General features: G+C 39.6%; 1 protein-coding gene across 1 annotated transcript; it reads right to left on the bottom strand.

The window, feature by feature from the left end:
• Positions 1-2119: 2119 nt before the first annotated feature.
• Positions 2120-10865, bottom strand: POLR2M (RNA polymerase II subunit M). Its single transcript, XM_005559644.4, has 4 exons — positions 10624-10865; positions 8217-8864; positions 5408-5612; positions 2120-3395 (listed from the first exon to the last, which is right to left on the bottom strand). Exons 1-4 carry the CDS (start codon positions 10734-10736, stop codon positions 3252-3254), a joined length of 1110 nt encoding a protein of 369 aa, XP_005559701.2. The 5' UTR covers positions 10737-10865; the 3' UTR covers positions 2120-3251.
• Between the last annotated feature and the right edge of the window lie 4842 nt (positions 10866-15707).

Below are 15707 nucleotides of genomic sequence, written 5' to 3'. Positions count from 1 at the left end.
GAAGACAGAAACACACACACACAATGAACGCCTACTATATAAACATCATATTGGCTAAAGTTAAAATCTGGCAACACCAAGTGTTGATGAACAAGCACTCACACATCATGGAAGCAGAGGAGGGAATATAAAATTTTAAAGGTATGCATATCTTATAACTGAGCAATTCCACTCCTAGGTACACATTCTATGGAAACATGTTTATGTGCACAAAGATGCTCACTGAAGCATTACTTATAATAGACAAAAACTGAAAATCTCAAAGTACTCATCAAAGTGGAATAATAGTGGTACTAATGAAATGGCACATTACACAGCAATGAAAATGAATGAAACACACCATGTGACATGAATCTTACATGCAATGTTGAAAGACACCAAACACAACATACAATATTCTATTTTTATGTAAGTCAAAAGTGAGCAAAACGTAAACCATATTGTTACACACATAACTGGTAAAATAATTCTTAAAAGGACAAAGGGAGAATTTAAGTCAGAATAGTTACCTCTGGGGGAAAGAGTGAGTGTCAAGAGGGGACAAAAGGAGATTTTGGAGTGCTGGCAGGACCTCCTCTGCATCTGGTTTGTGATTACACAGCTGTTGCTTTACCCATTAAACTCTGTTTTAAGTACTTATTTGTAGGTTATATTTCACAAAATTTAAAAGAACAAGGGAGAACCTGTACTTCCAAATATTAACACCAATTAAAGCGATAATTATTGACAGTGTGGAAAAAACCCAGAAGGCCCAGAAATTGGCCTAAGATACAAAAGACATAAGAATTTAATATTCTATAAAAATAGCATTACGAATCAGAGGGGAAATGGTGGTTTCAGATACTGAACCAATTGGTAAACTCTTTGAAATAAAATCAAATCCCTACCTTATATAATATACCCAAATACATTTGAGATGGATTAAAAATTTCCTTTTCACCCCAAACTTGTACTGATTTAGTTAATGTATATAAACAAAATTTAAATTCCTTTTAAAGACAGGTGTAGAAGTGAAATAAGAAAATACTAGAAGAAGAAAAGGACATTTATCCATTCTTGGATTACAAAAATAGTTTCAAGCACATATACAAAGGTAGACTCCTAAAGAAAACAACTTCTACACTAAAATATCACAAACTATGTTAAATGACAAGGCTAAAAAAAAGTTACAATATATGACAAAGGACGCACATTCTTAAGAACTTACAAGCCAAGAAAAGAGCAAATTCACCAGGTAACAGAAAAAATATGAATGAGCAATTCTCAAAAGAATGAATACAGAATAGCCAATGAACGTGGAAAAAAAACACAACCTTCACTAAGTAATAAAAAAAAAATACAAATTTTAAATGTAGCCCTTTTCTGTAATTATTCAATTTCCAAAGATTTTAAGTAGTAATTTTCAATTCTGAGCGTTGGATATATTGCTAATAGGAATGTAAATGAACATGATCTCTGCAGTGAGTGATATATAAAGATTCTCGAAAACACTTTCACCTAACAATTTCATTTCTAGAGCGGTCTCTTCTGGAAATAAGTCATTTTGTATAGATGTGATTATTTTAAGATGTTAATCACATCACTATTTACAGATTACATTATAATAAATAATCAAATTGCTGAATAGGGAATCAGTCTTAAAGTTATGGTATATCCATGAAATAAAATATCCTACAGCTATCTAAAAAGCAAGATACTTAATATGGGAAAATGTTGACAATACATAGAGCAGACCACAAAGCAATGTACATTATGATTGCATTTTTGAGAAAATAAATGTATAACTATGATTAGAAAAATAAGTAAAACCACAACATCAAAATGTTAACAGAGGTTATCTCCCTAGGTGGCAGGATTACAGGGAACTGTGTGTGCAGGCACATGAACTCTTCCATATCATCCAGCTTTCCACAAATAACATCAAATTTTATGCTGCAAAATCATTTACTATTAGTTTTAAGAACTAAAACTAATGAGACTCTTAGGTCAGTATACTTTTCACATTTGCTTGAGGTGGGTGAGGACTGAAAGCAATAACTACACCTGGAAGCAAATGTGAATAGTCTTTTTCAAAAGTAAAAGTATTTAATTAAGTCCCAGTAAAACATCACCATTAGCATTTGAAGTTGTTCTAATTAATATTTTATTCTTCAACACTTTTAAAGACTCCAATACATTAGACAAAGAATTTTTTGATAATGTAAGTTAATTTCTCTGGAGACAACCATATAATCCTCTAAAATGACATGAACATTTATATATGAGACTGAAGTTTCTGCAGTCTATATCTGCCTCTTTGGGGGGAAAAAAGTAAAGTACTGACAATTGTAACAACAATAACAAAAAAAATGCTTTCCTTACCAAACATTAATGTTCTGTACATGAACCTATCATCTGTGACAGCAAGGAACTCAAGCCAGGTGATGCACAAGCCTTCACCTAGCTCAGTTAGCCTGGACTTTTCCTGTACCAGATTTGCCTGAAGTAACATGAGGTTATTTAAAAAGACCTCCACCTAGATTGCAGTGAGCCAAGATAGTGCCCCATTGCACTCCAGCCTGGGCGACAGAGCAAGACTCTAAAAAAAAAAAAAAACCCAAACCAAACAAACAAACAAAAAAAAAAACTTCCACCTTCCAGCATCTACTCAAAAGGGAATTCCTTCCTAATCAGAAGAGAGAGAACATTCTTCCTAAGGGAAGACAGAAAAAGGAGAAGAGCATTTGTTAAGCATTCTCCATGCATGTCTTCCTAAGTATTTCACATCCAATGTCTCAATAACCCCATGCAAACATGCATACAATTCTTTAGACTGCTCCCTTCATTACCCAAAAGAGAAGGGAACTATGTCTTCCTAATTGATTTTGGGTGCCTGGAACTAAGTATTTCACTGAAAGACATGTAATAAATGCTATTTGATAGTTAAGAATAAGGAAAAAAGCAAAGTTCTCTCTTTTCATTTGGCTTAAAGAAAAAAAGTATGTTCTACTATATACTAAAATATCAGACCAATACACAATATATTGCAAAATTTTAATACCATGTGGTTAAACACAATATTCAAAAATTAAACTTTTCAAGCACATGAAAGTCATCTTCTGAAAGACAAACTGGGATTTTTTTTAATAACTACCTTTGTGTAACTTTATAAAATTACTTCCTCAACAATATCTGACACTGATCTTGATACTAGTTAGAAAGTCTAATGTAAGATGATGACACCTCAACGTCAGTGATTTAGGAGATTATCTTCAGAATTCATCAGAGGACCAATCGTCATCTTCATCCCTTACTTCTCGGTATCTCCCTGAAGACTCCCCTTCTGGATTATAACTCCGCATTTTAATATTCAGTCTTTCAGCTAATTTTTGCGCTGCGAGCTTTGCTTGCATCTCCTTTAAAACAAAGAGCAAAGCAAAAAGTTACACATTCACATCTCTTCAATTTTTCAATGGGAAGTTATCTAGAATCAGCGATATGAGGGGTACTGACACCTCACCGAGTGCTCCCTTGGGCAATACAAGCCTGTTGGCTGTGCCCTATCAGACACAACTGGGTAATGCTTCTGACAGCCACCAGCCTGCTACAGTTGAAGTTACTGACCTCCATTAATATACAACATTGCATTGAAATACATTCCTCTATATAAGAAACTGAGTAATCAGCTTAGCACAACAACAGTTATAAATGCAGATGCATTAAATATGTGGGCACATGTACATGTATACACGCTCACATAACAATGTGACCTATCAAATGTCAAAAATGATTAATATTGTCTAGATTTCTACAACTGACAGAACCTTCTTCCCTAATAAAAATCATGACTTCTGGACTTGGGAATTACATTTCAATGGCAAAATGAAAATTAAGAAATTAATACTAAAAAGCTGACTATTCCTCTCCAAATAAAGTCCTACAGCAACTAATATCTAATAAAAAGTCCAAGTAAATTTCAGACACTGGCAAAGTACTTAAAAACTGCTAAGGACTTCACCACCAACTCATGGTAGGTGGCAATGTCATTCCTAATTCTGTTCTTCCCTTTTCTCATGCTTTCTTGAGTTTCTTGATGTCTTCCTCTTCAAGCCATGAATATGGGTAAGTAAAAGTGGGAGCTATTACCTCTGCCAAGAAAACCAATTTAAAGATAAAGGGTTTAATTCAACCTAAAAATATCTTAGGATGGGCATTTAAGAGCCCAGAGACAATAAATACTTCCTCAATGCTACGGTCATAACTAGGCAGTAATTTTAATGCACTGAGAGAAAGAAATATGGGTTTTTTGAAAAAGAGCACCTTGAAAATGCCAATCCATGCCAAGGCTTTTATGAAAAGCCAAGGCAGATTAACAGCCTGTTTTGCTGGGTTTTTTTTGAGACAGGGTCTCACTCTGTCACCCAGACTATACAGAGTGCAGTGGTGCGACTGCAGCTCACTGCAGCCTCGACCTCCTGGGCTCAAGCAATCCTCCCACCTCAGTCTCACGGGTAGCTGGGACCACAGTTGCATGCCACAATGCCCGGCTAATTTTTTGGTAAAGATGGAGTCTAGCTATGTTTCCCAGGCTGGTCTCGAACTCCTGAACAGCCTGGTGTGATACTGGCTGGTACACTAGTACCTGACTAAAATCTAGCTAAGCAACACCTAGGAAGTGAGACAGGATACTGTTCTCCTGGAGGCTAAAATTGTTACTAAATACTTCTAAACTTTTCTATTCCCCTGTGGTGCTTCACACTTATTTTCTCCCATCCCATTACTCTGTATACAAACTCTCAACATACAAGTTTAAAGTTCAATGCAAAACACATGGAAACAAAGTGCTATGCAAAATTGATTAAGTTGCCAAAAGCAGATTTTTTCTCTTCACATAGGCCTGCGGATTATGCTCTGAAACAGTGTCTCACTGTCTGCTGGCTATACAACATTATCCTCCCACTCCTTCTATGCCCTCCCCTGTACTGCAGGAGATGGAAGCCTGGGAACTACATTTTCCTCATTCTCTAACAAGGGGTCTGGGTTACAGTCCACCACTCAGAAGCTGTCACATGGGTTTTACAAGGTGAAAGGGAGAGATGCGATGCTACTACTATCCTAACAGGAACAGGCAGGTACATGAGCTTCAAGACATGAAATTCTACAAGTCTCCCCACATTTCCTGGCAAATCACCACTTTCATGTTGAAGGTAGCTGTGATCATCTCTAGCCATTTCCTGCAGTTCTAGCAACTTTATGACTCTGAAAACTAATGGCATAGGTCTCTGAAAACTAGTGGCATAGGTCTGAGCTCATGGAAGCACCTAATCCCCTCTATTCCATTCCTTCCTCCTTGAACCTGGAGTAAATTCTGGCTTATGTAAGAGGCACCAAACAAACAGACAAGAAAAAAAAATAATACTCTAAATACCTCATAATTCTGTTTCTGTTGTTTCTGAAGTGCCAAAGATTCTTCTATGGAGAGCAGCTGCGTAGGCATATGGTGAAGCGGTAGAAGCCGAGCTGCTGTGATGTCATCAAGATGCTGCTTATCCCTGCGCCGCCGCTCTTCTGAGGAAATAGGAGACCCGCTTTTCTGACAATGACTAGACGAATCATTTTGTCGAAAAGGTAACCTGATGAAAGGAAAACTTGTGCTATATAATCAGACTATTTTATTTGTAGACACATTTAAAACATTCACACAAATGACCTTTACCTCAGCAATTAACTCTCCTCCAAAGGTAACAGTAAGCAGTTTACCAGTATTTATTGCTCTAACAAACAGGGGTGTGTTTGTGTGCACACAGGCTCTTGCCTTTTCCTTCCTTATTCAAACCTTGTATTTCATCTGGAGCTTTTTTTTTTTTCATGTATCATTCAAAGAACATTTGCAAAAGGGCTTATTGCCCAGTAGAAAGAAAGAAACATGTAAAGTTTCAGTGCAATATAATACCAGAGGTACTATGGCAGATATCTCAACAAGATACACTGGAACATTAGGAAATGGCCAGTTCTAGTGGGAGACAGGGAGGCTGTAAGAAAAGCTTCTAAAAAGCTTTGAAGAGTCTTGGAATAACTGCTTACCATTTAAATAAGGAAAGAAGTGCATCCCAGCAAGGGGAGTGAGAGAAAGTACAGAAGGTAGAGAGACTCAGCTTTTCTGGCTACACAGAAAAGACAGCCAGAAAGAAGGCTGGGAAGTAGGCTGGGCCCAGACTGCAATGAAGAGTTCTCCGTAACAAATTCAGATTTCCACCTTACAAATTTCACTCTGGCAGCAGTGGAGACTGACTGGTAGTTAAGACTAGAGGTAGAAGAGGCCACAATTATAGCCCGAGAGAGATGAGAGTCTTCACTTCGACAGAAGATGAAGAACAATTATAGAGATGAAGATCAAAGAAATAAGTAGGTCTTCATGGCTAGCAGATACGGAGATGAGAAAAATGGAAGATACCTTAGGGGAAGAAAACAAAGAACGTAGTGGTCCTATTAAGAAATATGGAAATTACCTTGGAAAGAAACAGAAGTTCCACTTTGTACATGATTAAGCTGAGGTGCCTAGGAACACCCAAGTGGTCAAGTTTCATGGTTAATTGGCTATGCAAACCTAAAGTTCTGGGAAGATCTGGGATAGAGGTGGACAGGGGTCAGCCTCCAGCATCCAGGTGATACATGAAACCAGAAGAGTATGCAGAAGGAAGAGCAGAAAGGACCCAAGGACACTAAATGACCCCACCTTCCAACCTCCAAGCCACTTCTCACATGGAACCCTCTAAATCCTTGTCTATGGCATAAGGACTCCTCAAAGCCCTGTCTTTCCTGTTCTCCTCTAACTATACAGAAGGCTCCCTGTCTCTTCAACTTCCTGAATTCTTGGTAGCCCTCATCACTATTCCCTTACCTCTCTCCCACTCCCAGCTAAATGACCGTAATACAGAACTGGGATTAATGTATTCTTTGTTGTATTTATTGACTAGATGATGGTTCTAGTTTCCTAAAATGTCATCCTGGAAGTGAAGAAAGACACCTCACTGTACACAAGAGATGACTTGATCACATTAATGCAGTATAATCCTGATTTTCTATACGGCAGAAATAAAATGTTTTGCGGTTAAAATGAATGCTGGGGTAGAGTTAAAGTCTAACAAAAAAGAAGCATGTGTTAGGCACTTTTCACTAGAGATTTTCTGTTTTTCAAAGAAAGGTAGTAGTAATTTAACTTTGTATTTGATGTTACATACTTGTAAATACAGTATAGGAAGGTACCTTTTGAGTTGAATGTTACATTTGCTGCAAGTAAATAGCAATTATTTTCAAAAAGACTTTACTTTTCCTGAAATTTCAGAAACAAATTTATGGCAAGGAACTGATAAGGAGAGTTTTTGCCTATCCTGCCTGAATCTATTTTCAGTTTTTCAAACTCTCCTCAGCTTCCTTCCCCCTGAAACTGTTATTATGTAGCTTAACTCTTTTCCAAGGGTGTAAACCTTGTGTCCTCATCTAGCTCTGAAACTCCTTGAAGAACATGGTGTTGTATTACATTATACATGTATACATTACAGCCATGTTTTTAAACTTGAGGTATAACATCAAAAAGGCAAAGAAGTTTAAGAATCTTGACTTCACTGTGTCCCCACAACACCTGCTGCTTGCTTACATTCAGTGAGCATACAAATAATTTTTGCTGGAAAGCCGATCAGCTCCTGCAATTGCTTTACCCTTAGTTCGCAGACTAATCAAAGAGAGTACACTTTGATAGTACACTAATCAGAGCTGTACACTAAAAAATAGTTCTGAAAAAAAGACGTCATAATAAATTCTCTCCAACTCTGTGTTTATTATGAAATATTGGCTAAGCGTCCTGAAATTTAATATTCCCCCAAGTGCTATTTAAGACCCTGTCAATTACTTAGTTTCAAAACTAAATATTTTTCAGCATGAACCTTCCACTCCAGCCAGGCTGGTCTCAGTGTTTCCACAATATGTTCTTTCCTAACTACAAGTAGTTCTCATACAAAGCCCATGGAACTTAGAGCATTCTCCTTATTTATGAGAAAAGGTCTTATTATAAGTTGCCCAAGCTGGTCTACAACTCCTGGACTCAAGCTGTCTTCCCACCTCAGCCTCCTGAGTAGCCTAGGACTACAGGCAAGCACCACGACACCCAGTTTCTCTTAACTTTTTGAGTTTAACAAATATCATGTTCCTGTTATAGGCCTGTTTCCGATGGTACTTACACATTGGTTTTAAATTTATGCAGCTGGGGCACTGGATTTTTGGCTCGCATTTCTAGCACTTCCATGTAATGAGGCTTCTTCTGAGTCCCACTAGAAAGGTCTGTCAAGTTCTTAGTACTTGCGTTTTCTTCTGACTGTTGTTCACCTTGGTCTGCAATAGTGATCCTCTGTAACCTGTCAATAAACAGGTTGTCAAAGCTGCTGGAAGTATCTTCTGCTTGACTTGAAACACGACGCTGCGGGTGATGCTCACTAGCTTCAGATGAAGACGGTACCCTGTCTCTGTTGCTGGAAGCTGGGCCCTTAATCACTGTGTACTCAACCTCTGGAGTCTCTCCATCACCTTCATGAGTAGGATGTCCAAGTCCCTGGTTTTGTGAGGTTGTTTTAGATGACTTGATATTATCTACAGAGGAACACCCAGGAACTAGTGATGAAGTATCAAGTATCGGGTCAGAATTCTGGGCCTTATCTGTACCCACATCAACTTCTGCAATTGCTTTTTGCCTTAGCTTACAGTCTAAACTAACAGGGTGAAACAGTTCACTTTTTCTTCTAACTTCTTCATGTTCTGCAACAGCAGCTTTCAGTTTGGCAACAGAGTCAAAGATCTTTTTACCTTTGTCGGGCAATTTGCAAATGAATTTTCTGTCAAATGGAAAAGAATACATACACATTACAGCCATGTTTTTAACTTGACATATAACATTAAAAAGGCAAAGCATTATCTTCAAAGAAAGAAAAGCTGATTTTTAAGTCAAATATCTGATTTCTAACTGCCCCAAAACAGGAATAAAACAAATAAAACGGTCATTATCCAAACAGCACAAAAAAACAAGGGAATGCTGGAATAGGGAATATATGCCTCATTTGTCTCAGCAAATTAGAATTTCGGCAAAAGTATTTTAAGCATGTAATAATCACATAAGACATTCTAAGAACCAGCAGTCATTAAAGTGCAATCCCCACAATTTGGGGATGGGGTGGAGTGTGGGGATGGGCCTATTATTTTAAAACTACTTTCATAATAATACTAAGATGTTATTTCCCTCTCATTTTCTCACATGGGTACGGCGGAGTTTTCCAGTGGCTACATGACATATGATGACATCATTGTTCTAGAATAGAATGTGTGCTTGTGTATGCTTATGTTTTAAAGACTTCAGCTGTATTTCTGATAAGTAAATAAACTTCACTAGACAGAACACATAAAATAGTTCTTTGGGATGTCAAAAAATCTTAAAGTATAAAGGAGTCCTGAGACCAAAAAGTTAATTCACTACTACAGATTAAAAACCTATTCTCACAAGGTAAAAACACCTGCCTTGATCCCAATCAATTATTTATTTGTCCCTTTTGCTAGATGACAGAGTTCCTTTTTTGATTCTCTTTTCTTTAATTATACAATAAATGGAGAGAAAAATCTTAGGTCCTTTGTTCTTTTTGACACTACATTCATTCCCACTATTTCAACTATTAACAACACTCTACAGCTGAAATTCCTATGTTTTCTATATTTTTCCAGAGTTCTCTCTTTCTTGAGCCTAATGACAACTTCTCCAGCTTTTAAGTGTTTGGTTTTCAATTAGTCAAATGTCTGTCCCGCTCTCCCCTCAACTCTGAACACCCTACGTAAAATCAACCACGGATCTATTCCTCTCCCTGAATATTCCTATTTTTGCTAGTGGTCTTCCATACAAATTGGAAAACTCAGCCATCTCTGTCAACTACATTTAAATGACTCTATGCCTAAAAGTTCTCCCAATCCCTTCCTAGTTCACTTTCTTACAACTGTCTCGTGGGGAGCCTCTCTGAAAATAGCCATCTACTGTCTCCCGCTTTTTATTCCTTCAAACCATCTTTTGCAACAAGCTGCTAAACAAAGCTGCCTGAAAAACAAAATCACTTTTATCACGTGGCTCCCTTGCTAAAATCCGTTAAATCAACCAGCTGACTGGGGGTTGAACTTTCCCGGCCTAATAAACGCCTCTTCATATCCCACTCTTCCCATTTCCTACGGTTCCTGTAAGCGTAGAATCCAGAGACGAAGCTGACAATTTGTTATGGGTTAGGGGTGCGGGCGACAAAAGGGTTTAGAATGAAGACTCTTGCTTCATGGAACTAACACAGTCCCCGGGCAAATAAAACCAACGAGGGGCTACTAACTGCCTGCAACAATAAGTAGCCGTTCAGTCCGAGCCATCCTCGCAGGCCTACGTGCCTGGCCAGGAAGAGGCACGGCTCTGCGACAGCAAGCCCTCCGTCCACTCGCCCGTAGGACTGAGGCGAATGTGACTGAGGCAAGGTCACCTTCCAGGGAAGGAAACAGAGTGGGGGAGGGGAGGGGAGCGCCCAGGGAGCTCGAGCTGAAGGAGCCTGGCGGAGACTCCGCGGGACCCCAGCTTACTCGTTGCGCAAAAGTCTCTCCTGGCGCTTCAACATTTCCCGCAGCTCCACCAAACTCCGCTGCCCCAAGTCCTCGAGAGCTTGGGGCTCGAAGCCGCGGGGCAGCGAGGACATTCTGCACAGGCTGAGGCTGGCGCGGCGGCGGGCACTCGGCTTCCTCGGCAGGCCCCGCTGCTAGCGCCGGATCCGCGGACTGCAGTGACTCCGGGGCTCGAGCGGGAGTCGCCATTTTCCCGGAAGAACGGGGTCTTCCTCGAGCCGAATCGAGCTTTATTGAAATGCCGGAAACAAACACGGACCGGGAGAAGGGGGCGTCCGGAGGAGCGCTAAAGGACGGAAATTACGTCGGAGGACGCCGGCGCCTGGGTTTGGCGCCCTTTCCCCTCGTGTGAGCGTTCATCCGGTTGTCAGCTGTTCATAGGTTTATACAAAAAGTATTTGGCGCCAGCGTGACCTCACCAAGCACTATGTGTTAGTCAACAAAGAGCCACGTCCTCTGTTATAGTTGGGGTTTACAGAGTTGGCGCGGGGGACGGAGGGACGGAGAATCAAATAATAATATAATAGTGACGTTGGGGTGGGCACCTGGGAAGGTATCTCTGAGAAGTGAAATACAAGTCGAAACCTGAAAGATGAGTTGGCCGTTAATAAGGTAGAGGAGAGTGCGGGACAGGATTTGGGAGACTCCGGCCTGTGTGTGGTGCCTCCTAGCTCAGCTTAGGGACGTCCTGAAATGTTAAAGTTGGAAGGTTCCTTAGAATCAGCAATTCTTTTCGGGGCTCATTGCATTTGGAGCAGGACTTCATTTGTGGCACTGCCTCAGGCATTGTTAAGACATTTGGTGTTTCTGGCTTCTGCCTGCTAGGTGCCATGGCACTCCCAAGTAATTGCAAAAATCCAAAATGTCTCCCCCAACATACATTTCCAAAGGCCCACAAGAGGTGATGAGGGAGTGGGAGCAGCTGTACAAACTGGTTGAGGACCTTTTATAATTTTCTACTTTGCCTGTAGAAAAAGAGTCATGAAAACTGAAATAAATATTCCCAGGGCACAAAACCAGTAAGTGACAGCACCAGATTTCAAACCCAAAAGCCCAGCGGCTTTTCCAACACACCAATTTGAAAATTCCCTTCTTCACTTTAGGCCTATCTCCAAATGTGCAAAATTGTTGAAAAGACTTTTTTTTTTCTTTCCCCCAGCTGTTGAGAAGAAGACAGTTTAGTAAGTATTGGACACAGCTTTTAGTTTCTTGTTATAGTTCACCTACCAGAGATGCATCCCAATGGAAACAGTAGGAAGACATGCAGTCACAGCAGATATCACTTGGGAGGTTTGAACACCCCCATAACCTCCAAAACTACTGCCCTCCCCCGATTTTTTTATATAGGAAATTGAAGTTGTCTCAATCCTATGTAAGATGCTATATTAACACAAGCAGCTCCATCCCAAAGAGACAGAAGATCTAGGTAAACTCCAAAGCTATTCCAGGGAGCACAATTGCAACCATTTTTTTATCCCCCCAATCTAGTCCATTCAGATCAGATTCATTAGTATATCAAAATAAGTTTTCTCTGTATAAGACTTGCTTTCAAGGATGTTAATAACCTGCTCCAGCATTGGCTGAATGAGAAATAGGTAAGCTCCTCGAGTCAGTTGGTTGTCTGTGGTGTCAACAAAAAAAAAAAAAAAAAAAAAAAAAAAAACTCCATAAAATATTGAAGAGATGTATTCTGTGCTAGATATGAGTGACCATGGCCCATCACACAGCCCTCAGGAGATGCTGAGAACACATGCCCAAGGCAGTCGGTGCACAGCTTGGTTTTATACATTTTAGGGAGACATGAGACATCAATCAAATACATTTAAGATAAACATTGGCTTAATCCAGAAGGGTGAGACAACTCAAAGCAGAGCAGGTGTGGGGCAAGATGGGCTTCCAAGTTATAGGTAGATTTAAATTTTTTTCTGATTGGCAGTTGATTTAAAGGAACATCTAGGTTACCATAAGAAGTGGTGGAGACCGAAGTTTTATCATATAGATGAAGCCTCCAGTTAGCAGGCTTCAGAGAAAGTAAGTTGTAAGTGTTTCTTATCAGACTTAAGGTAGATGTTGATATTAAATGCTGTGCAGCTTTTCCTGGATTCTAAAAGAAAGAAGGGCATAATGAGGCATGTCTGACCTCCCCTTCCCATCATGGCCTAAGCCAGTCTTTTAGGTTAAATTTGGAGGACCCTGGACTAGAGGAGGAAGTTCATTCAGACGGTTGAGGGGGGCCTTCAAATTTTATTTTTGGTTTACAGTGGTGAGAGCCCCACAAGCCTCCTTTGCCCCACCCTGGACCCCAGCTGGAGGCCTTTATTTCCCCCACAGTAGTGAACTCCCCAGGCGCTGATTGTGGGCCACAGGTGTCCCCAAAGCAAGGATGCCTTTCTTTCAGGCCTCAGAATTTTGCCCCCTTCTGTTACCCTTTTTTGGAAGGCTGTCTCTCCTCCCCTTGCCAATTATAAGTCTTGGCTCAAGTCTCACCTCCTCCCTGAACTTTCCTAGGTTATTCCAAACTAAATTTCTCTTTCTTTTGAGCACAACTATAGGGCTTAAAGTTGGAACCTCACTGCATGAAACATATTATAGTTCTCTAATTGTGTTATGCATCAAGATTTCTTTTTCCTTGCCTAACAAAAGTAAAGTCCTTTCTGTGAGGGAGCTATAATTGTACTTTTTCTTTCTCCTCTCAGGAACATAGCAGGTACTAATTGACACAATCTCCTTCTCTCATATTTTTTTCTCTACCTTTCCCTCATATTCCTCTTTCTCTTAATGAAATGTTTCTTAAATACAAATCTTAGACTTTTTACATAATTAATCATAATTACTGTGTAGATATTTTCAGTGCTTTGGGATAGAATCTTTTATACAGTATGGCTTAGGGCTTCAAGATACCATAATACAAATCTGAATTCCTACCAGCATCCAAGCACAAACTGTCTAATTTTGTCAGTAACCAAGAGGCATGGCAAGTGGAAAACATCACTCTACAACAGAAGCAGGTTACTTGCAGGCTATTCACACTTCAGAATGAAAATAGGCAAAGTATTCTTTTATAATTTATCAAACAAAAAATAAGTGTCTAGGACACAAATTTTCACAGCAGGGTCTAGAGAAAAAGATATAAATAACAATGGAGAAATGAAGACTAAAGAGAGAAACAACGAATGCTACAGGTTATACCTGTTTGCAGCTGAACCAAACACTTGAAAGGAAATGGAGCCCACAAACCACAGACAGCTGATCTCTGCTAAAGAATTCCAGTTGCCTGTCAAAGAGCCCATCTGTTATAAAAATGAATCTGGGCAAGTGTTTTAGGGTTTTGTTTGTGTTTTTCAGTGCTCATTTAAAAAAAAACTGAATCACTTTTCCAGTGGTACTTGGATTAATCTCCTGAAAGTTGCTCTCAGAGTAAACTAATGAATTTGGCTGCATTTGAAAGGAAGGAAAATTCAAAACAGAATTAAAGGAAATTTTCATTAGTCACACGAGGTGCTGCCAAGATGACCTATAGACATCCCATTACCACGAAGCTACCCAAGGACATTGTTTGAACAAAAACAAGACCTAGGAATGATTTCCACTTGTCCTTACCTAGTTGAAGATAAAAACTGATAAATCAATTGTAAAATTTGATAAACATAAACCTTTAGAATTTACAGGCTGTTCTCCTCTGTTTTCTTGCATTGATTGTCATTGTTGGGGCATGAATGACCACAAAACTGGCCATGATATAGTTGGAGTTGACCAGAATGGCAGCAACAATATTTCCCATCCTAAATATTCTTCTTACTATGTGAGTTTAACACTCCTATCAAGAAATGGGGTTGGTCTTCTCTATCCTTGAATCTGGGAATGCTTATAACTAGAGCAAAAGTGATTTTTCTAGTCTGGATGACAAAAGGTGATGCAACTTCTACCTAGCTTTCTTAAAGTGCTTACTCTTGGAACTCAGTAAGCAAGCCATGAAGAAGCCTGCATTTGTGTAGATATTTTGGCCGTCATCCTAAGCTGAAGGTTCGGCCAACAGGTAGCATCAACCGCCAGACATGTAAGTGAGCAAAACTTTGGATAATTTCAGCCCCATCTGTCCAGTCACTTCCAGCCTTCAAGACTTCCGAATTGAAGCCTTAGACACTGTGGAGCAGGGACATCTTCACTATGCCTTTTCCAAATTTGGGGTGGTTTATTAAACAGCAGTAACAACAGGAATTTTATCCAAGGTTAATCCCTTCAGCTATACTATGGATCCCATCTGTTCTTGCTTCCTTGGAGATCTCATTCATTTGTTCAGTAAGTAAATATTTATTAAGCATCTATCATAAGCGAAATACTATTCTAGGATTTGGTGCTATAACGATGAATAAGGCAAAGAAATTTCCTGTTACATTGAAACTTTTATTCTATCAGCACTACGAGCCACAAAGAGAACTAGTACAGAGTGATGTGATAGGGAGTGACTGGTAGACTACTCTGACTGGGTGACTGAGGTTGGATTTTCTGAGGAGGTCACTTTTAAGCTGGGACTTGAATGACAGATGGTCAACTGTGGGAAAATCTGATGGAAAAACATCCCAAGTAGAGAAGGAAGAGAAAATACTAAGACTGTAAAAGGAGAAGGAGCTCAGTATGTTCAAATAACAAAAAAGGCAATGTGGAAGACTGGGGCTAAATCCAGCAGGGCTTTGTAGACCAGGATATGGAGTTTGGATTTTACCCTAAAAGAAATGGGAAGCCACACGTGGTAGACAGCCTCTAGGATGGCCCCCAGTGTCCCACTCCAATGTAATCCTCTCCCATGGAATGTTGACTGGACTTAACTGATTCACTTCTAAAAAATATGGTAGAAGTGATGGGTACCACTTCCCAGATTAGGGAATAAAAGATTTGAACAGACAATTTACCAGAGAAGATATGTAAGTGAAAAATAAGCACGTGAAAGAGGACCGGTGTTATTAGCCATTAGGAAAATGCAAATTTAAAATACATGGAGAAGCTAGGCATGGTGGTTCATGCCTGTAATCCCAGCCACTCAGGAG

This window comes from Macaca fascicularis, chromosome 7 (assembly GCF_037993035.2).
Source record: "Macaca fascicularis isolate 582-1 chromosome 7, T2T-MFA8v1.1".
In the NCBI taxonomy this organism is placed as follows: domain Eukaryota; kingdom Metazoa; phylum Chordata; class Mammalia; order Primates; family Cercopithecidae; genus Macaca; species Macaca fascicularis.
Note: the sequence above shows the minus strand (reverse complement) of the source record. Positions and strands in the feature narration are given on the sequence as shown.